General features: G+C 38.5%; 2 protein-coding genes across 2 annotated transcripts in view; one reads left to right on the forward strand and one right to left on the reverse strand.

Annotated features, from left to right (window-relative positions):
• Nucleotides 1–13685, reverse strand: part of ZNF829 (zinc finger protein 829) — a 24582-nt gene extending 10897 nt beyond the window's left edge. Inside the window, exons 1-4 of the mRNA XM_077773772.1 lie at nt 13205–13685; nt 12559–12627; nt 4579–4705; nt 4189–4284 (exon numbers count right to left, since the gene is read on the reverse strand). Coding sequence (XP_077629898.1) covers nt 4189–4284; nt 4579–4705; nt 12559–12591 — 256 coding nt within the window. The 5' untranslated portion in view covers nt 12592–12627; nt 13205–13685. The remainder of the gene's footprint in view (nt 1–4188; nt 4285–4578; nt 4706–12558; nt 12628–13204) is intronic.
• Nucleotides 13650–22890, forward strand: part of LOC144239569 (uncharacterized) — a 66644-nt gene continuing 57403 nt past the window's right edge. Inside the window, 4 exon segments of the mRNA XM_077773638.1 lie at nt 13650–13773; nt 15507–15560; nt 18204–18476; nt 20109–20167. Coding sequence (XP_077629764.1) covers nt 18401–18476; nt 20109–20167 — 135 coding nt within the window. The 5' untranslated portion in view covers nt 13650–13773; nt 15507–15560; nt 18204–18400.

Raw genomic sequence — 22890 nt, forward strand, 5'->3', positions numbered from 1 at the left:
AAAAAAAAAAAAAAAAAAAAACAGGATGTAAAACTGAGTATCTGCATGCAAAAGAAAGAAATTGGACTCTTACCTTATACCGTACAGAAAAATCAACTCAAAATGTATTAAAGACTTGAATAGAAGACCTGACATTATAAAACTTCTACAAGAACACACAGGGGAAAAGTGTCACGATACTGGACTTAGTAATGATTTCTGAATATGACACCAAAAGCCTAGGTAACAAAAGCAAAAAGAGAAATACAGGACTAAGACTACATCAAATTTAAAATCTTATACATAGCAAAGAATCAACAGAGTGAAAAGGCAATCTATGGAATGGGAGAAAATATTTGCCAACCATGTATCCAGTAAGGGGTTAATTTCTAAAATATGCAGGCAAAAAGCCTAATAACCTGATTAAAAGAATTAGTGGGGTGCCCGGGTGGCTGTTGGCTAAGCATCCAACTTTGGCTCATTTCATGATCTCATGGTTCATAAGTTTGAGCCCTGCATCTGGCTCTGCTCTGACAGTGCAGAGCCTGCCTGGGATTCTCTCTCTCCCTCTCGGCCCACCCCCGAGTTGTTCACTCTCTAAGATAAATAAACTTTAGGGGCACCTGGGTGGCTCAGTTGGTTAAGCGTCTAACTTCAGCCAATGTCATGATCTCACAGTTTGTGGATTCAAGCCCCACGTCAGGCTCTGTGCTGACAGCTTGGAGCCTGGAGCCTGCTTCAGTTTCTGGTCTGCCTCTCTGTCCCTCCCCTGCTCACACTGTCTCTCTCTCTCAAAAATAAATAAAAAACATTAAAAAAAATTTTTAAAAAGATTAACTTTAAAAAATTAGGTAAGTAAATAAATAAGAACATCAGGGGCGCCTGGGTGGCTCAGTCGGTTAAGCATCCGACTTTGGCTCAGTTCATGATCTCACAGTTTGTGGGTTCGAGCCCTGTGTCAGGCTCTGTGCTGACAGCCAGCTCAGAGCCTGGAGCCTGTTTCCAATTCTGTGTCTCCCTCTCTCTCTGACCCTCCTCTGCTCACGCTGTCTCTCTCTCTGTCAGAAATAAATAAAACATTTTAAAAAATTTAAAGAACATGAATAGAGGTTTCTCCAAAGAAAACATACAAATAGCCAAGAAGTAAATGAAAGATGCTCAATATCTCTAAGCATTACAGAAACATAAATCAAAACCATGATGAAATACTGCCTAGTACAGTTAGGATAGCTGTGATTTAAAAAAAAAAAAAAGTCAAGTAACATGGTGGTAAGGATGCTAAGAAATTAGAACTCCTGTACACTACTGGTGGGAATGCAAATTGATGTAGCCACTATGGAAAACAGTATGCAGGTTCTTCAAAAAATTAAAAATAGAACTATTTTATGATCCATCAATCCCACTTCAGGGTATTTATCCAAAAGAACTGAAATCAAGATCTTGAAGAGATATTAGCACTCATGTGTTCATTAAGCACTACTCGTAACAGTCAAGATGAAAACAACCTAAATCCATAGACAGATGAGTGGATAAAGAAAACGTGTTGTGTGCATACAACGGAATATTATTCAGTCTTAAAAAGAAGGAAATCTTGCCATATGTGACAACATGGATGAACCCTGACGACACAATGCTACATAAAATAAGGCAGTCACAGAACAAATACTTCATTATTTGACTTATATGAAGTATCTAAAAAGAGCAAAACTCATAAGAAGCAAAGAGTAGAATGGTGGTTGGTAGGGACTGGGGTGATAGGGAAATGGGCAGTTGTTAATAAGTATAAAGTTTCAATTATGCAAGGCAAATAAGTTCTAGAGATCTGCTATATAATACTGTGCCTACAGTTAACTCCACATTCTCATCTATTCTTACTAACGTCAGGCTTAAATATTTGTCCAAGTTGCAGGTGTCATAATGGTATCCTACTGCAGTTTTAATTTGCATTTTTCTGATAACTAATAAAATTAAACTCCCTTTTCACATGTTAAAAAAAACTAATAGTATTTCTCTGCACCAACAACACCGACTAAATACACATGCTCACAACGGCAATACAACCTGCTTTAAAAATCTAGAAAGTAACTGAACAAAGAACAAAAAATTGCCAAGAACAACAGATTGCAAATGATGTGTCTGGTGAAAAGACAGCCTGAAGGTTACAGATTTATTATCCTGTAGAATAATAACTAGTTTTTGTATCCCAGTTAGTGATGTTATTCCTGCATTCTTTCTTTCCAGGACAATATGAACTCAGTTTCTCCCAGATAACTTAAACCAGCGTTACCATTCCTCTGGTTCTCTCATTAATGAGCTAATAAATAAATCTGTCAAATGTGCTTACCATACATTTATGAAAGAGTCGTATTAAGCTTCTGAAAAGTTATACTTTTTTTTAAAGTTTATTTATTTGAGAGAGACAGAGAGTGCACATGTTTGTGAGCAGGGGAAGGTCAGAGAGAGAGAATCTCAAGCAGGTTCCACACTAAGCATGGCGCCTGATGCAGAGCTCAATCTCACAACTGTGAGCCAATACCAAGTTGGCTACTTAACCGACTGAGTCACCTAGGTGCCCTGAAAAGTTCTATTTTTTTGAAAACATTACACTCTGGGGGCACCTGGGTGGATCATTTGGTTCAGAGTCTGACTCTTGGTATGAGATCAGGTCATGATCTCACAGTCCGTGGAGTCAAGCCTCAGGTCAGGCTCCATGCGTGGAGCCTGCTTGAGATTCATTCTCTCTCTCTCTCTCTGCCCTTTCTCTGCTCATGCAGGCGTGTGCTTTCTCTCAAAATAAATATATAAACATAAAAAAAAAAGAAAAAGGAAATGTTATTCTCTTAAAATTTTGAAGATCCCACTGAGATGTTCAAATGGACTTACCTGCAGGACGAAATAAAGCATGTGACTTGGGAAGTATTCCTCATAGGCTATTTAAGTCCCAGCAGTCTTCTTTTCTTGGCTGCCTCAGCAAATCCCAAGCAGCAATAAAATTCTACTTTCTTTCACTTTCTCTGCACTACATCCTCCTCAGTGTGTCCTCGGCTTGTTTTTGGGCTAAATCCAGTTTGGTTTTGGTTTGTATAAAGCTGGTAAATTGTAGTGATTAGGATCTGATATTATGGTGATATCTATATGGATAATGGACATCTGTTTCAGTTATCTGGGGATCCTTTCATTCTCTGTTGAGGTGACAGAAGATCTAGACTGCTATCTTCCCTGTGTGAATTTGTAACATCTTGTGCCTCCTAGAAAGGAAAAAAAATCTTGGGGGTGGGGGGGGGGGGCAGGGGCCTGGGGGGCTCAGTCAGTTAAGCATCCGACTCTTGGTTTTAGCTCAGGTCATGATCTCACACTTTGTAAGATTGCGTCCCGCACTGGGCTCTGTGCTCACAGTGCAGAGCCTGCTTAGGATGCTCTCTCTTTCTCCGCCCCTCCCCTGCTTACTTTCTCTCTCAAAATAAATAAACTTAAAAAACCTTTAAACTTTAAAAGACCTTTACTGGGGCGCCTGGGTGGCTTAGTCGGTTAAGCGTCCGGCTTTCGCTTGGGTCATGAGCTCACGGTTCGTGGGTTCGAGCCCCACGTCGGGCTCTGTGCTGACTGCCAGCTCAGAGCCTGGAGCCTGTTTCAGTCTGTGACTCCCTCTCTCTCTCTGACCCTCCCCTGCTCACGCTGTCTCTCTCTCTCTCCTAAAAATAAATAAAACATTAAAAAAATAATAATAAAAAAATAAAAGACCTTTATTGGTGAGTTCTTTAGTTCTTTGTCTATTCTATCTTGTGGCTAAATTGTAAAACTAAAGTTGTATCTAAAACTTTTTTGTTGTTTTCTCCTATAACTTTTTTTTGATATAATTGACATAAAAACTTTTACCTGACAATAGAGTAAGTGTTAAATATTTTCCTACTTCCAGAAGGTATTAATAAACTTAACTGTGAAGGCTCTTAAAGGAGTTCACACCAAGACCATATGCAACCAAAGAAAAAATAGATAAACTGGATTTTGTCAAAATTAAAAACTTTTGTGCTTCAAAGGACAAAATCAAGAGGGTGAAAACACACCCACAAAATGGGGGGAAATATTCACAAATCATATACTGATAAGACACCTGTATTTAGAATATGTAATTAACAGAAAACTCAATAATAAAAAGGCAAACAACCAGTTAAATAATGGATAAAATCATTATCCTACCATCTCATTCACCTGAACAAAGGCCTCTTGTAAGCTCTCTTTCAACCATCCAGGGCTCTTTTCCTTGTTCCAATAAGGAAATCACAGCTGGCTTAGAATTGGAAAGTCCTGATCACAAGAAAAGACATGGGACATGGTTATGCTGTGGTGTCCCAGAAATCAGATCCAGTCCCTTGGTGAGAAGAGATGCCACTGTAGGAAGGACCAGAGAAAGATGAAGATGAAGTTGCAGCCCACTGGAGCCGCTCATTTCCAATATTTTCAATTCCATTTCAACTCAAACCATTCCTTGGGGAACAAGGAGCAGATATTTAGCTGGCTACTTGAAACCATTAATTCACAATGGAGAAATGAGACATTCCTGAGGACAGACTCTGAATTTGGGGGGATAGTTATCCTTACCCACTGAAACCAGGTTGCTGAAATTCTCCAACATCACTTCTTTGTATAAATTCATCTGACCAGAGTCCAGGCATTCCCATTCCTCCTGAGAGAAGTTTATAGATACATCCCTGAACATCATTGGTCCCTGAAACAATAAACACATTTTCACAGTGGAAGAAGATAAGAAAAAGATGGTAGTAGAGATGCTATTAGAGGGCTCTACAAAAAGGTACAGAGATTATTAATCAAATCGAAGGGGTTTAAACTCTATTAGATCAGTAGAAAGTGTATGTCTTGTATAGAGAGGGTATATCTAGGAATGTGCAAGTAAACTTTTCCAATGACATGAAATAGCAAGCATACAGCTCAATGCTTGATGTCTCCCATAGTGAAGTGTACATAAATATGAATTCCTTCCCCCTTCCCATATTTTTCCTTTAAGACTCCAAAGAATGAACAATGTGATGAACTTTTAAAAACTTTAAAATTACATAATCAGGGAAAAACAGAACTTTCTAAAATTTCCAGGAAGAAAAAAAAACCAGAACTTTCCACTTTTTTTAAATGTTTTATTTCTGAGAGAGAGAGAGAGAGAGCGCACGCACATGAGCAGGGGAGGGTCAGAGAGAGAGGGAGATACAGAATCTGAAGACAGGCTCCAGGCTCTGAGCTAGCTGTCAGCACAGAGCCCAATGTGGGGCTTGAACCCACAAACCGTGAGATCATGACCTGAGCCAAGTCAGACGCTTAACTGACTGAGCCACCCAGGCACCCTTAAAACAGAACTTTCTAAAACTTCCAGGAAGAAAATATGGTTTACATAAAAATTTTCAGGAATCAAAATCACAGTGGACTTTTAAAAAGTACCACTTGAAGTAAGAAAAAAGTAACTCCTTTAATATTACAAAGGAAAATGAATTCTGGTCTTGAATTCTATACCCAGTCAAATCTAATATGAAGATTATATACCAAACAAGATTAAAAACCAATCTAGTGTGGGGCGCCCGGGTGGCTTAGTCGGTTAAGCGTCCGACTTTCGCTCAGGTCATGATCTCGCGGTTTGTGGGTTCGGGCCCCGCGTCGGGCTCTGTACTGACTGCCGGCTCAGAGCCTGGAGCCTGTTTCAGTCTGTGACTCCCTCTCTCTCTGACCCTCCCCTGCTCACGCTGTCTCTCTCTCTCTCCTAGAAATAAATAAAACATTAAAAAAAAAAATCTTAAAAAAAAAAAAAACCAATCTAGTGTGACGATTAAGTCAACACAATGGCAAGAAAAGATAAAATTATCTCCTATGTAGCTTTAAAAAAAAAAGTTTTAAATGTTTGTTTATTTTTGGGAGAGATTGGGGTGGGGGCAGAAAGAGGAGACAGAGAGAATTCCAAGGAGGTTCCAAACTGTCATCACAAAGCCTGATGCGGAGCTTGATGTCACAAACCATAAGATCAGGACCTGAGCTGAAATCAACAGTCAGATACTTAACCGACTGAGCCTCTCAGGTGCCCCTCTCCTATGCAGCATCTTAAAAAGAAGTTCCTGATCTATGTGCTCCATTAGAACTAAAGAGTAAATTAAGAAAAAAGAAAATACTATATTCAGAAATTACAAAACATGAAAATACATGACAAAGTCCCAAGTGTAACTGTGAAAGGCAAGTCATAGAACAATATCTGGCAGCAGAATTAGAGAGCAACATCTAGGAACAGGAGGAAAGAGGACAATGGGGGAAAGGTCTCCAAGGAAAAATAAAGAACTAATGTTTGATCACATGGAAAATACTTTTGATAGGCAACTGAAAGCAATGTTGGTAGATTTGGGGGGGAAATAGCAACACATACATGGAATAAGGCAAATAAAGAAACAAAAGTTTACTGTCAGAAAACTGTAAAAGTTGTACTAAAAAGAATCTAGGTTCTAGTGTACTACTTGGCTCAGATTAATAATATCTGTAGGTCCTAATTACATGAATATCAATGATTTAAAGAAAAATTGTGTTGCATAAAAACAGATACTCAGATCAATGAAACAGAATAGAGAACCCAGAAATGGACCCATAAATGTATGACCAGCTCATCTTTGACAAAGCAGGAAAGAATATCCAATGGAATAAAGATAGTCTCTTCAGCAAATGGTGCTGGGAAAACTGGACAGCGACATGCAGAAAAATGAACCTGGACCACTTTCTTACACCATACACAAAAATGAATTCAAAATGGATGAAAGACCTAAACGTAAGACAGGAAGCCATCAAAATCCTCGAGGAGAAAGCAGGCAAAAACCTCTTTGACCTCAGCCGCAGGAACTTCTTATTCAACATGTCTCTAGAGGCAAGGGAAACAAAAGCAAAAAATGAACTATTGGGACCTCATCAAAATAGAAAACTTCTTCTAAGCAACTGACAGAATGGGAGAAGACATTTGCAAACGACATATCAGATAAAGGGTTAATATCCAAAATCTATAGAGAACTTATCAAACTCAACACCCAAAAAAATAATCCTGCGAAGAAATAGGCAAAAGACATGAACAGACACTACTCCAAAGAAGACATCCAGATGGACAACCAACACCTGAAATATTGCTCAACATCACTCATCATCTGGGAAATACAAATCAAAACCACACTGAGATACCACCTCACACCTGTTAAAATGACTAACATTAACAACTCGGGCAACAACAGATGTTGGCAAGGATGCAGAGAAAGAGGATCTGTTTTGCACTGCTGGTGGGAATGCAAACTGATGCAGTCATTCTGGAAAACAGTATGGAGGTTCCTCAAAAAATTAAAAATAGAACTATGATACAACCCAGCAATTGCACTACTAGGTATTTATCCAAGGGATACAGGTATGCTGTTTCAAAGGGGCGTGTGCACCCCAGTGTTTACAGCAGCACTATCAACAACAGCCACAGTATGGAAAGAGCCCAAATGTCTACTGATAGATGAATGGATAAAGAAGATATGGTATATGTATACAAAGGAGTATTACTTGACAATCAAAAAGAATGAAATCTTGCCATCTGCAACAATGGATGGAACTAGAGGGTATTATGCTAAGTGAAATAAGTCAGCTGGAGAAAGACAAATATCATATGTCTTCATTCATACGAGGACTTTAAGATACAAAACAGATGAACATAAGGCAAGGGAAGCAAAAATAATATAAAAACAGGGAGAGGGACAAAACATAAGAGACTCTTAAATATTGAGAACAGGGTTGCTGGAGGGGTTGTGGGAGGGGCTAAATGTGTAAGTGGTTTAAGGAATCTACTCCTGAAATCACTGTTGCACCATGTACTAACTTGGATGTAAATTATAAAAAATAAATAAATTATAGAAAAAATTAAAATTAAAAAAATAAAGAAAAGTTGTGATACAACTCTTTTGCAGGACCAGGAAACAAGGAATGTGATATGGGAAATCAGTCCACGTTATTTTCAAGAAAGTCACCAGAAAATGTCTATTAAAAACAGCAATGCAGGAATATCAATTAGAAATATAGAAAAATACCAAGAGAAAGAGAAAAATATTTGAGGCTCCCACCTGAGGGGAGTGAAATTGGGTACTGGGACAAAATCCTGCCATTTTTCACTAAGCCTTTTAAAATTTATTGAATTTTGGGGGCACCTGGGTGGCTCAGGTTGTGTCGGACTTCAGTTCAGGTCATGATCTCACAGTTTGGGGGTTTGAGCCCCACAACAGGCTCTCTGCTGTCAGCGCAGAGCCCATTTGGACCCTCTGTCTTTCCTCTCTCTCTGCCCCTCCTCTGCTCACTAAATAAATAAACATTAAAAAATTCTTGAATTTTTAAAATGCAAAACTGGTTAAACATTAATTTAAAAAATCTCTATCTTAGGGCACCTGGGTGGCTCAGTCAGTCAAACGTCCAACTTCAGCTCAGGTCGTGATCTCATGGTTCATGAGTCTGAGGTCGAAATTGGGCTCCTTGCAGTCAGCATGAAGCCTGCTTCAGATCCTCTGTCTCCCTCTCTCTCTGCCCTTCCCCTGCTTGTTCTCCCTCAAAAATATATAAACATTTAAAGAATTAATAAAGTATCACTATCTTAGACAAGAGCATAATTTAAACTTCTTGAAAATTACAGTTCCTTTATAATGATTGTAACAATTACTCCCTTTTGGGGCACCTGGATGGCTCGGTCAGTTGAGTGTCCGACTCTTGATTTCAGTTCAGGTTATGATCTCATGGTTTGTGGGATCCAGCAGTTGGGTTCTGTGCTAGCAGCACAGAGCCTGCTTGGGATTCTCTTTCTCTCTTTCTCTCTCTCTCTCTCTGCCCCCTGCCCCCACAGCTCCGCATCCACACTCTCTCTCTCAAAATAAATAAACATAAAAAAAGAGAATGATTCCCTACTAACATAAATTCTTTAACTTTTATAATGTTACTGGTTGCAAAATTTTTGGCAACATAAACATTCCTGAAAAACCTTTCATTGCAGCCATTTTATTAAGCAAAATCCTTAAGATCCTCTCCAGACATGGCCTTCCCTCCCATGCCTGCCCTATGCATCTCTACCACTTTGCTGTTTCTGAATTGTATTGTTGATAATAAAACTGTGGTCATAAATATAATACTTTCCTGACTTCTATGAATCATTCTAATCAATTACTGTACCTGAGTGAGGATCATGGGAATGTCTCAACTTGCAGTCTGCTGGGCAAAAGGGCAGTGCTTTGGGGATACCCAAGACTTGGAGCTGCTTTTTGAAATAGGGCAGTCTTGTAAGACTGAGCCTCTAAACCTGTGGGGTTCTGTGTTAACTCTGGGTAGTAAGTGTCAGAATTTAATTAAATTGTAGGACACTCAGTTGGTGTCCAAAAATTGGCAGTCATTGGAAAATGATACACATTTCCATTCCATAGGAGAAATTAGGTTACTTCTCCTTCATCTTAGGCCAACCAAGGGGGCCCCTTTAGACTCCATTGTCCAAAATGGAATGATGAGATTGTTTAGAAGGATTTTTGTTGTGTTTCCTCGAGTTTAGAGGAAAAGACTGTTTTGGACCTGATGTAGACCCAATAGAGGGACAATGTGTCTCCCAACAAGGCAGTAGATGACAGAATGCCTAAGTATAAGACATATATTATTAAGTAGCCATTTTAAGGAGATGCATTGCCCATATCACAGGGAAGTACAAATAGAGATTTTCAGAAGGGATTTCTCCCCAAATCACACATTTTCTTACCCCATAAGAAAATGAGTCAGTGCTAAACATCCATAAAAGCAAAGGAGACCAAGACCAAAACAATAGCACCAATCAAGTAAAACTTTTCTCCTTACCTCCTCCTCCCTACCCATTGCAACCTCAATAGGAGCCAGAAATTACCTACTGGGAGGGAGAAAAGAAACTTAGGTTGATGAAATGAAGAAGTTTAGTATATGCCCTTTTTCATACTGCAAGCTTTTAGCTTACAGCAAGGCTGAACTCAAAGAAAAACCTTTAAATGAAACTTACATATTATTATACTCAACTGGAGATTGTAATTAGTAAAATGAGACTGATCTTGTTACTAAAAAACAACTTGGTAAAGGATACCAAGGAGCAATCAAATCAATTATAGGGACTGCACAAGTTTTTGACCAGGGCAACAACAACAACAAAAAATTAGCCATAGACAACCAACGGAATGGGAAAAGATAGTTGCAAATGACATATCAGATAAAGGGTTAATATCCAGAATATATAAGGNTAAAAAAAAAAATTAGCCATAGAGACAGTTGAGGGTAGAAATTATGAAAAAAAAAAAAAAATTCTTTTGCTTACTTCCTATGGAGTCCTGCTTATTTCAAAGTTATGGTTATAAGCTGATTTGGTCTTCTAGGCACATATTCATATCATCTGCAAAATGATAATCTTACATCTTCTTTTCTAATTTTTAACCTTTTTTTCCTCTTGTCAAAGTGCTTTGGTTAATAACAACAGAACAATGTTAAATAACATTGGTGATGGAGTATATCCTTGTCTTTTTTTCTGATTTTACTAGGAATACTTCAAATATTTCCTGATTAAACATTAGGTTAGAAAAATAAGTGGTGCCTGTCTGGTTAGTCAGTAGAGCATGCAACTCTTGATCTGGGGGTTGTCGGTTCAAGCCCCACATTCGGTGTAGAAATTACTTAAAAATAAAATCTTTAAAAAATTATCTTCTACTATATTATACTACCACCCTAGAGTTATCCCTATTAATACTGGGCAACAATCTTCACTAGAGAAATAGCAAGCATAATTAGAGGCTGATGGGAGAGGGCAACCTGATATTCTGGGTTTTGGCACAAGAGAACGGATTGAAAATACTCAGCCATCCTCTAAAGAAAGTCAGATAGAAAGGTCAAACTGAACAGATTTCGGGCAATGGATTCTTAATCTGATTTCCTTTGCCTCGGTACCAAACACACACGTCTAAAACATTGAGAGTAGATGCACCTATTTCCAAATTTATACTTCAAGAAAACACTACCATACTGAGTTCTCTACTTCAATACATTCTAATTTTCGCATAAGAAAATCATAAGGTGAATGGATAGCCTTATGATTTAGAGAGTTCCTCAAAATTAGAAGTGTTAAGGTACAATAGAATAAACATATTTTTACTACGAGTTGGGAAAAGAATTCTAAAACTCTAGCTACCTGACATGCTCTCCACCCCTCCTAAGACAAGGCAAGGTTCTTTTGCTTAATATTGCTTTGATTTGAGCTATATGTATTAACTCTCAAAACCAGAAAGAAATTAAGAGACAAAAAAAAGTAATGATAGGAAATTTCAACTAAGTTTAGTTAGAGGCTGAGCGTGGGAAAAGAGAGAGAGATAATAAGGCAGGGGTAATCTTTGAAGGTGGCTGAGAATTTTCTTAATAAATAAAAAGCACCTATCCACAAATTCAAAAAATGCTACAAATCCCAAGCAGATACAATCTTTAAAAGGCACGTTTAGACACATTATACTAAAATTACAGAAAACCAAAAACTGGGAGAAAGTCTTAAAAACAGCCAAAGGAAGAAAAGCCAAAATACCTTCAAAGGAGAGAGAAGCTAGAATAATCAAGACTGTGATACTGTGACAGAGCAACAGAACAAGGAGGACAAATAATGTATGTCCCATGTACATAAGGACCCTGGATATTTATATATATATTTGGATATATCTGAAATGAGAACATAGCGGACTAACATATGATACAATTTACGTCATACACAATAGCCAGAGGTGCATTAAATATATAAATAGGACAGGCAAAACTTTTTAAAAAAGATTTTACACCTAACGTGGGGCTCAAACTCACAGCTCCAAGATCAAGAGTCACATGTCCCACCGACTGAACCAGCCAGGCACCACGCAAAGGTAAAACTTATACCTTTAAGCATAAATGTAGAAGAATATTTGCATAACATTGGGAAAGGAAAGGGTTTCTTAAAATACAAAAAGCACCAACCATAAAGAAAAAAAATTGATAAATTTGACTATGTTAAGACTTCTATTCATAAAACCAACTTAAAGGTGGGTAGACCTGAACTCATTCATACAAAGAAATATGTATCTTTGAAAAATAGTATTCACAAAGACCATTTGACAACACAGAAGAATGACACTTTTTAGTCAAAATGTAGGACATGACATGGTAAATGAGGTATAATTTGATTTTGGAAAAATAATAAAAATTCATTGAAATATTAATAGTAGTTGAGTGATGACATTTTATTTTTTCTTGGTAATTCTGTGTTTTCGAAATCTCTACAGTAATCATGCTTTTATTTTAAAATTGTAACAAATATTTAATTTAAAAAGAAAAAAACAGCAAACAGAAGTGGAGCCATTTTCCAAATAAGTGAACATTAGGTATTTGGTGCTGTTGGGTTTAATGCCAGGCTGGACTATTCTTTCCTCTAATAGGGAAATTATAGGCATCTATAATCAAATGGCATATCTTTATTAAGCACTTAACTTTCAGGTGAAAGAAGTCAAAGAGGAAACCTCAACATACCTTGGACATTGCTTGTAGAAGTTCATTTTGCATTCTTTCCTTCTCTCCTGCACCTGGAGAGGGGCAGCACTGGGAGAGGAAAAAGTAATTGTAAAACACCACGTTTTCCTTGTTTCCCAAACTAGTCTGATCAGAGGTCAGCCCCAGCCCCAACCCCAGCACCCACCACACACAGGGAATGGAGATCAAAGGAGACTAAGGAACCCTACCCAATCCCAGTGTGTCAAGAAAAAGCTACGGTCACTGCTGTCAAGGGGCTATAATCTGACTAAACTTCACAGAGGTTCCCCGGGGACAGAGTTCTGGAGTTACAATATTACACATGACAGGAGGCCCATACCCAGACACATAGTGCCACACACACTGGGTATGGTCATACTTAAAACAATGAGTTACGCAGTCCACACAGGGCCACACACGGTAACACAGTTATAATCGCATTCCCACCACCGAACACCTAACAGTTACTCTCCTACAGTCGCAGAGTCACAGTCGTACATCGCCATAGGGACACAGGACGCAGCAACCCCACAACTATAGACAACCGATATCTGCACACAGGTCTCAGTGTAACAATCTCACAATCCCACAACCTCTCCTTTTCATGCAGCTCCGCCCGCACAGGCAAAAGGACCCAACTCCGTACCTGCCTCCGGTCTCCTCAATTTAGGCCTTTCCGTTCTCCCGGGGTAGCAATCTGCATAGCTGAGCCGGTTCCCCCGGGGTCCATGGACTCGCACCTCACGGATCTAACGGTCCCGCCAGGCGTGACAAAACGTTCGAGTTCCTGCGAGAAGAGTGACCGGCCACCTAGCCCTCTGGGAAATGTGGTCCAAAGCTGGACCCACAGCTAGCGCCCTGCCTGGGCCCTCCTGAAACGACTATAACTCCAATTCTCAGCGTCTAGCCGAGTCTCAGGGTTGCGGGGCACGTAGGCTTGGCAAGATCCCGCGGGCTCTCGAGCTCTGACCTGGCCCGCACCACTCTCCCAAACAGGAAACGCAGAGTGCGTCCTGGCCGGAAGTTGAATCGGGCCGCGAGGCCTTCTGGGAGGTGTTGATGTGCTCAGAGGCGTACGTTGGGAGGCGGGTGCGAAGGGATGGTTCGGCGTCACCGGTGCCTGGCCTGGACCTTTCTGTGGGTCGCCTTCACCCAGCCTCCCAGATACTGGGTGCGCATTCGAGCGCTGGATGCGCGTTCTGGCGTTTCCGGCAGGTGACGCTACCGCGTCTCCGCAGCGGGGCATGGGGGAGGGGCTTCAGCTGCCTGGGCTGCTCTGTTGCGCCGCTCACCGGGCGGGGCGTCTCAGAAGGCCCAGTGCGTCTGGAGTGCGAAGTGCTCGGAGTTGGGAGTACGCAACTGGAGGGTGCCTGGAGTTGTTGGAACAAGAAACTGTGGTGGGAGTCAGTGTGTGTGTGGGTGTGAGAGAGAGATACTGGTGATGTGTGTGAGAGTAAGGGGGCGTGGCTGGGTGGGAGTATGAGGGAGTAATTGTGATGGGATGTATGATTGTGGTGTTTGTGTTGTGGTGTTTGTGGTTGTCTGTGGCTGTATGGTGTTTGTGTGGTTCTCGGAGAAGGTCTGTGGTGAGGTGTTTGTGATATGTGTAGTGGTTCTTGTCTTGAGTTGACTTTGGTGTAACGTTTGTCATAGTTGGTAACCGCTTGAAAAAAAGTATGTATGAATTTTTTTTTGTATTTGGTTGTAAGCAGTCCTCCCTGCCCATTAGTCTCCTTAGTCTCCTTTGCTGTCTTTTTTTCCCTGGAAGTTCTTGGCGCTTTTCTATTGCTTGCCAGTTTTCCTGTCGATCTTTTCCAGATTCATTATCTCAACATCATATGGCTTGCTTCCTTTATCATATGTATTATTTAGCTATTGTCATGATAATAATGCTGCCAAACAAACTGTCCCTAAACTCAGTGGCATACTATAGCAAGCATTTATTCTCATGCTCACCTGTTCACAGGTTTTCTGTGTTCAGTTTACTTAGGCTGTGGTTGGCTGAATGGCTGGACTGCAGTATGGATTTAGACCTGCTCCACATGTGTTCTTTCTGCTGCTCAGGCTAAAAGGACAGTGGTTACCAGGGCGTGTTCTCATTATGATCACCAGAGCACAAGACAGATCCTACAAACACCCTTAAAAACCTCTGCTCCTAATTATACTAATACATTAGCCAAAGCAAGCCACCTGGCTAAGCTTAATGTCAGTTACACCCAAAATGGGAGGACAAGGTAAAGTTACATGGCAAAGAGTGAATATTACAGTGGGGGTCAAGGATTGGGACCAAGATTCTAATCTACCACATTAGAAAACATGCCTCTTTATCCTGGCGAATGCCTTTTAGTCCAAGCTCTCTTTTGTCTGATAATATTCCTTTTCAGGTTTTGTTATGGTATTACCCAGGAATTTCACTTTCCAACCCCTTCTATTTATATTTTTATGTTCAAATCTCTTGTAAAGAGTATGTTGCTGGGCTTTTTACCCTTTTATCCTAATAGGTGAGTTTAATTCATTTACATTTATTGTGATTGCTGATATAAATTTGTTTTCTACTTGTTGTGACTTTTTTATTGTGCACAATATTGTGACTTATTCCCCTTTCTTCAGGGCTTTGGTTTCTGTTCTTTTCCTTGGATATTTAATATGCACACTTAGCAAAACCCAAACTTAAGACTTTTGAACACTTGAACTCCAAACTGCCCACTCATTTCTATCTTATTCTTATCTAACATATTACTTTCTTCTGATTTTAAATGCTCCAAATTAGTACAGTTCATTTGTTAAATGCATATTTATGTATTTTTATGTATATAAATGTGTACAAAATGTTTATATATAATGTGTATATGTGTATATATATTTTTAAATTTTGATAAAATAGAGATAACATGGCACGTAACATAGAATTTCCCATATTAATATCTGCACCCCCATTTTCATTGCAGCATTATTTACAATAGCCAAGATAGGGAAACATTCATCAACAGATAAAGAAACAGGTAAAGAAAATGTGGCATATATATACAGTGAAATACTATTCAAAGAAGGAAAATCTGCCATTTGTGACCACATGGATGAACCTGGAGAACATTACGCTATGTGAAATAAGCCAGTAACAGGACAAATACTACATAATTCCATTTGTATGACATATCTAAAACAGATTCAAGAAGCACGAGAATAGGAAAATGGTTGCCAGAGCTTGGAGGTAGAGGGAAATGGGGAATTGTTGTTCCTTGGGTACAAAGTTTTTGTTGTGCAAGATGAATAAGTTCTAGAGATCAGTACAACACAGAACCTACATTAACAAAACAGTATTATGCACTTTGTTAAAAGTATAGATCTCATGTTAATTATTTTTACAGAAACAAAACACAAAACGCAGGAAATTTTTGGAGGTGATAGATATGTTTAGAACTTTGGTTATAGAATTGGTATTGGATATATGTATTTGTCCAAATTCATCAGGGGGTATATGTTAAACGTGTGCAATTTTTTGTATACTAGTTGTACCTCAGTAAAGCTAAAAACATAAAAATATTTAACATTTTAATCATTTTTAAGTGTTGAGTTCAATGGCATTACATTCATATTGCTTTACCACTATCACCACCATCCATCTATCCATGCATAGAACTCTTCATCTTTCAAAACAGAAACTTTATACCCATTAAACAATAATTCCCCATTCCTTGGATTCCCCAGTCCCAGCAACTACCATTCTACTTTCTGTCTATATGAATTTGACTAAGTACCTTATATAGTTTGGATCATACAGTATTTGTCTTTTTGTGAATGGTTTAACTTCGCATAATATCCTCAAGGTTCATCCATGTTAAAGCATGTATCAGAATTTCCTTCCTCTTTAAAGCTAAATAAGATTCCGTTGTATGTGTACACCACATTTTGTTTATCCATTCATCTGTCAGCACACACTTTGGTTGCTTCCATCTTTTGACTATTGCAGATAATCCTGCTATAAACATGGGTGTACAAGTCCCTGCTTTCAGGTTTTTTAAGTGCATCCCCAGAAGTGGAATTTTAGGATCAAATGGTAATTCTATCTTTCATTTTTTGAGTGCCATACTGTTTTCCATAGTAGCTACAGCATTAAAAAATTTTTTTAATGTTTATTTTTGGGGGGGGACAGACAGAGTGTGAGTTGGGGAGGGGCAGAGAGAGAGGGAGACACAGAATCTGAAGCAGGCTCCAGGGTCTGAGCTGTCAGCAGAGAGCCTGATGCGTAGCTCAGACCCACAAACCGTGAGATCATGACTTAGACAGAGCTTAAGTTGGCCTCTCAAGAACTGAGCCACCCAGGTGCCCTGTGGCTACACCATTTTAATTAACATATTTTTTTGAGCACCTACCATTAATGGCAAAAACAGATCAAATAAATCCGTTTTCATGGAGTTTATATGAGGGGAGCACAGACAATATGTATGATAAATAAATTACATAGTTTGTTAGTGATAATTGCCATGGGGAAAAAATAGAAACTGTATGAGGGATATTAGGAGTATCTCAAAATTACTGTAATTGAATGTTACTGTTTTATTCTGATCTGTCGTACAGTGCAAGGATTATTCTACTCTCTTGCTGTAATTTTACTTTTTACCTACTAACGGCTCAAAGCAGATGATAAATTAATATTTCTTAACTTGGCCGTTTTATTCATCCAGTATCATTGTGATGTGAGTATAATTCTCGTTTCAGATGAAGAGTATTGGAATTCTAAATTGCAACTCTCTTTTAGTTCAATTGCCAAGATAAATAGGAAATGGAATAGTTGCAACTCTCTTTTACTTTGAATCTAGAGTTGCTGCAAATCTGAGTCTTATCTTCCTCAACTTTGTATTTGTCTCTGCATAGGGTCTACACCTTTATGCTCACAAAAGATATTTGAAGAGCAGACACTATGTGAACATCACTGTGGTGTTCACCTTGTTTCTATATAGTCTTGGTGTTTCTCCTGAGCACTTGGTTCAACTTAGGTTGCTAAGTCTTTGAGTTTTCCTCCAGATTTCTGCTATCTCTGCATCTGGTCAGTCACTCCAGTGAATGTGAATTATAAGCAAGGAAGCTAATTGGGGCTGTATTAGTTATCCACTATTGTGTAACAAATTACCTTAAAAGTCAGTGGCTTAAACAACAGTAAACATTGTCTCACTTTCTGTGAGGAGTGAGGAACAACTTATCTGGATAGTTTGACTCAGATATTTCATGAAGTGACAGTCAAGATGTTGACAAAGCTGCAGTCATTGTAAGGCTAGACTGAAGCTGGAGGATTTGCCTCCTAGATGGCTGGCAAGTTAGTGTTAGCTGAGGGCAGGAGCCTCTCCCTATGGCTGGTTGAGTGTCTTCATGGAATGGTGGCTGGCTTCTCTCAAACTGCATAATTCAAAAATGTGCAATGCAGAAACCACAGTGTCTTTTATTACTTAATTTTGGAAATCACACACTGTCATTTCTGCAATGTCCTATTGGTTAAGCAGGTCAGTTCTATTCAGTATGGGAAGAGTGTACAAAAAACATGAATACCATAAGGCAGTGATCATTGGGAGCCATCTTGGAGGCTGATTACCATAGGGATCTAGTAAAAAATAAAAATCAAGTAAATTGGATTTGTTTCATACCTACAGGTCCTGCCTCAACAAAGATAAGACAGATCTGTGATGTGACTAAAAGGAAGCCTGGAGAGCAGGTATCCATCATGGAAGGAGACTTTCTGACCTGAGACCTCTCCTGGAGACTGGAGAGTCCTGAGATAGAGTGGACGCTGGAATTACTGGATCTGCAGCTAATTTTAACCCTTCTGCCCTGAGTGGGCAAAGCCTGAATGACTTCTCAACCTTGAGACATCAGCAGTAGCTGTGTGACAGTGGAGCGTTTGACCCAGATGGTGGAAAGGAGAGGTGAGGTGTCTCAGACATGGGCAGAGTTGAGGAGAGAAAGGCTGTGCATTTAGGGGCAGAAAGAGTAAAAAGAGTTAGGAAATTCAGTACTCCTAACAAGAAAGCTCCTATGGGTGTAATTGACGGTGCAGGGTAGACATTTATTCTTTATTTATTCACTTGACTGTTGTTTGATTTTTTTTAATAAATATTTTAAGTGTAATTTCTATCTTTCTTACATTTAGATTTTTTTAAGGGCTGTCAAATATATAACCATAAGCAAAATTTCCTACTCTATCCTTTCTTATCCCCCCGATCCCACTCCCCAGAGGCAACCATTTTGAACATTTTAGTATTCAATTCCACTTTCCAAAATAACATCCTCATACAGCTCATGCTTGATTTCTCAGTTTTAGATATTTCCTGGTGACTTTGACAATGGAGATAAGGATTTATCTCTGTTTTCTACCTAACCCCTTTCTTGTCTCCCTCATCCCACCCCTCCCCCTCTCACCTTCTCCTTGCCCTTCTTTCTAATATGGTGTTATTAGAAGTTGAAGCTTGACCAAATGTCAGGATCTGCATCTATTTTCTTTTGGGCTAGTCAGTTTTCCCAGCAAGAAGTCCTAGATTTTGCTTGAGGAGTATAAGCCAGAACTGCTTTGGGAAGGCAAATAAAGGTAGGGAGTGGGAAAAGGGGAGGGGAAGGATACCTCATCTTTCACTTTAAAGTGAAAGTTGTAATACTTTTTTATTTTCTTACTTTCTGTACATTGCTTCAACCCTGCATTCGGTTCCCATCCCATACTCCTGGCTGCAGAAGTACCTAGTGTCCCTTTCCTAAGCCTTCAAGAGTTCTGCCATGGTCTCCCCACCCTTCCGCCACCCTCATTTAAGCTGCAGCTTTCTCTACTTAATTTAGAAGATAGTCATCTGTCTAATCTCTAGCTTCCAAAATTTTGTTGAAATCTCTTACCTGCTGAAATCTCTATATTCTTTATCCTCGTGAGATTCAGCTTCCTTTGTTCCTTTACTTTCATCTTGGTTGGCTTTGGAAGAGGGCAGGAGTAAATGCAAATATGCACTCTTCCATAAGTTTTTAGATTAAAAAATAAATTAAGTGTTTTGAAAATATCATTAGAACCATGATTGCATTTTATTTATTCCATCATAAGAATGTTTCACAATGTCTATAACTCGTCTCTGATGAAAGTTTTTCCACATTTTTTACAGTGCTTCATAAATTATATGACTTTTTAATCTTTGTGGTATTTATTAGTGTGTACTTGAGATAAATTTCCTATTAAGAATAAAATAACAGAATCCTAGGGAAAAGCTCGAAAAAAAAATAAAAAAAATAAAAATTCTTTCTAATTTCAAAAAAAAAAAAAAAAGAATCCTAGGGAAAAGCTATGTTGGCAATAAATTAATTGGACACCTTGTACTTAGCCTTCCAGAAATTCCCATTAAACCCTGGATGGTTACATTAGTCTTTCAAGTATGTTTCAGCATCTCTATAGCCCAGTGGTGGTTAACATTTCTGAGTGCTCTGAGGATCATTATAGATGATATTATATCTACCTGGTACTGAAGATTTCTATAGTACTTTGTCTGGACCTCTGAAGTAAATTTGCTTTATTTCTCTTCCCTCAGCTTGGCATTCTCAGGACTCTGACCTTTTGGAGGAAGAAGAGGATATGACCAAGTCTCTTGTACGTTTAAGCATTTATTTGTTTCCTGCATTATTTTGCAGTGCAGTAGCAGTGGGTTACCTTAACTTACCAGTATATTGGAAAAAAACTAAATTGATAAAAATTGAAGTAAGGAAAAATACAGATGGAAGATCAGAACAAGGTGAAATTTGGGCTACGGCTATGCAGAAACAGGTCCATACAAAGTTATTAAAGTTGAGTTCAATTGAATATGAGTGGGAGAAACAAAAGCAAACTGGGATGCAAAGTTTATTCCATAATTTGCACTGTTTATGAGTAAAAAGCTATTAAGGAAGGAAAGAAAGAGAAAGCTTTTCTTTGGCACCTAGGTCAAAAAGAAATTCCAAAGTCATCATTCTTATAATTTTAAGGTCAATTTTTTTTTAAAAGTCTGTCCTGGCCAAAGACTAAAAACTAAAATTATCCTGAAGAGTAAATGAAACATATCTTTCAAATGATTCTCTCTCTCTATATATATTTTTTTTCTTCAGTTAAGATTTTTACAAATTGAGCTAAAACATACTAACATTCTATGGAAAACTCTTCTAGTTCTCTTAGTCATAGCTTTCCACATATTTTTTTTTTTTTTATTAACTCAGAGGATGCAGTATTCTTTGTCTTCTTGTGAAATAAGTCATTCTCCTTTGCTCTTGATTCTTTTTGCTTCCAATTCTAGAATCCCTCACACCCCTGTGGTTTAAATATTATCTACTTTGCTACCTCTTTCTTAGTTTATATTTCTCATCCCAAAACACACAGACACACTCCTTTTGGATGTGTGATTATGTGGTTCATGCAGTTATTTCTCCTGTTGGCAGAGTGCTTCTCTAGGCCTATGGAGACTTGGGTTCGAATCTTGGCCCAGCGACTTACTAAGTGCATGTTATGGTCAGGTTTCTTAACCCCTTTGGCCTTAGTTACATTGTTTATAAATAGGAATTATAATAATACTTATTCCATAGGAATACATGTTTTTCCTTATCTTTGTTATCCTTTATATTCCTTAGGGATTATCTATTTCTAAAACATTTATTGAATGATTACTGGGTCCCATGCTTAGTTCTGAGCGCTTCTCCTCTTTTGTCTCCTTTAGTTCTTACATCAACCTATTGAGGAAGATGACACTTTACAGATGAGGAAACTGAGACTCAAATTTCGCTATTGTTGAGGTCACACAATTAGTAAATTTTGAAGCTAGTAAATTTTGATGTCAGACTCTACAGCCTCACTGTTAACCAGGAAAAATGTCTAAATTGAGCTTCACTTTGAGAGTCTAGTACTTTGAAATTTTTTTCCAGTTAGGTATGTGTTAATTAGATATCTATTCTGCTTTTCTGCTTCTTTTATCATGCTTGGCATCTTTAGGTTGACTATGTGAGTTTTCGGCTCTGCTCTGGGATGCAGGTCAACTGGTCTTACCAGATCACTAAAGTGCATGAACCAAGTCAAGTGAAGAGCTTGCCCCAGGAAGCTGCAGCCCTTTCACCTGAATGAACGCATAAGGAGCAGACTTGAGGCCACCCAACAGCCTGAGTCAAGGCAATGAGTTCTCTTTTTACTTACTTGGTGATGGCCTTGAAAGCACAAAATTTTTACATTTATCTAATGTCCATTTTTTTTCCCTTTTGTTGCTTGCACTTTTGGTGTCATATCTAAAAATCCATTTCCTAATCCAAGGTTACAATTAACACCCTTTAACACTGTCATAATATCTCTATTTTTATTTCAGCTCCTTCAGTTTTTTTCATTTGTGCCTTTGGTTTTTCTTTGTATTGTATGAAGATCTTTAGATCTTCATTCCCCATTCTCCATATTTGTTATCATCTTTCAACATTTTAATCTCTTTGTTATTTTACTTTGCATCTTAGGAGAGAGTCTTAGTTCTCACATCCATGATCACTTTGACAGCTCTGTCCTTTATGCCCTCCAATATCTATTAAAAAATATTTTTCATCTCCTGAGTATTTTAACTCTGTAGTTGAATCTCTATTATGTTGGCAATCCCTGATCTTGCCCATTTCCTTTTTCATCATATCCCTGTTTCACATTTCAGCCAGGTCTCTCCTTCAGCACAGAGCTTCCATCCTCTCTCCAATCACACCTCCATGCATTCACCAACCTGGAAGCTCCTATACCCATGTTTTTTTTCTAAAAAATTGTATAGTTTTAGCTCCTAGCTTTAGGTCTTTGATTCACTTTGATTTAAATTTTTTACCTAGCATGAGGTAGAGATTCAACTTCACTGTTTTTGCATTTAGATAATCTGATTGCTCCAGCAATCAGAACGAGACTTCTTTTCCCCAGTGAATTGTCTTAGAGCCTTTATCTAAAATCAGTTCACTAAAATGTGAGGGTTCATTTCTGAAATTTCTGCTTTATTCCATTGATCCCCTATGTCTATCCTTATGCTAGTACTATAACTGTCTTGATTATTGCAGCTTTGTATTATGTTTGAAATTGAGAAGTGTGAGTCCTCCAGTTTTTCTTTCTCAAGTTTCATGTTTTTTTCTTCTTTGACTGTTCTGTGTCCCTTGCATTTTTATGAGAATTTTATTAGGATCACCTTCTCCATTTCTGTAAAAAAAAAAAAAAAAAGCAACTAGTATTTTGATAGGGACTGCATTGAATTTGTTTATCAGTTTGAGGTGTATTGTCATCTAATATTAAGTTTTACAATCCATGTACATGGGATGTCTTTCTTTTTTTTAGGTCTTTAAAATTTC

This window comes from Crocuta crocuta, unplaced genomic scaffold, assembly GCF_008692635.1.
Source record: "Crocuta crocuta isolate KB4526 unplaced genomic scaffold, BGI_CrCroc_1.0 scaffold267, whole genome shotgun sequence".
Classification (NCBI taxonomy): Eukaryota; Metazoa; Chordata; class Mammalia; order Carnivora; family Hyaenidae; genus Crocuta; species Crocuta crocuta.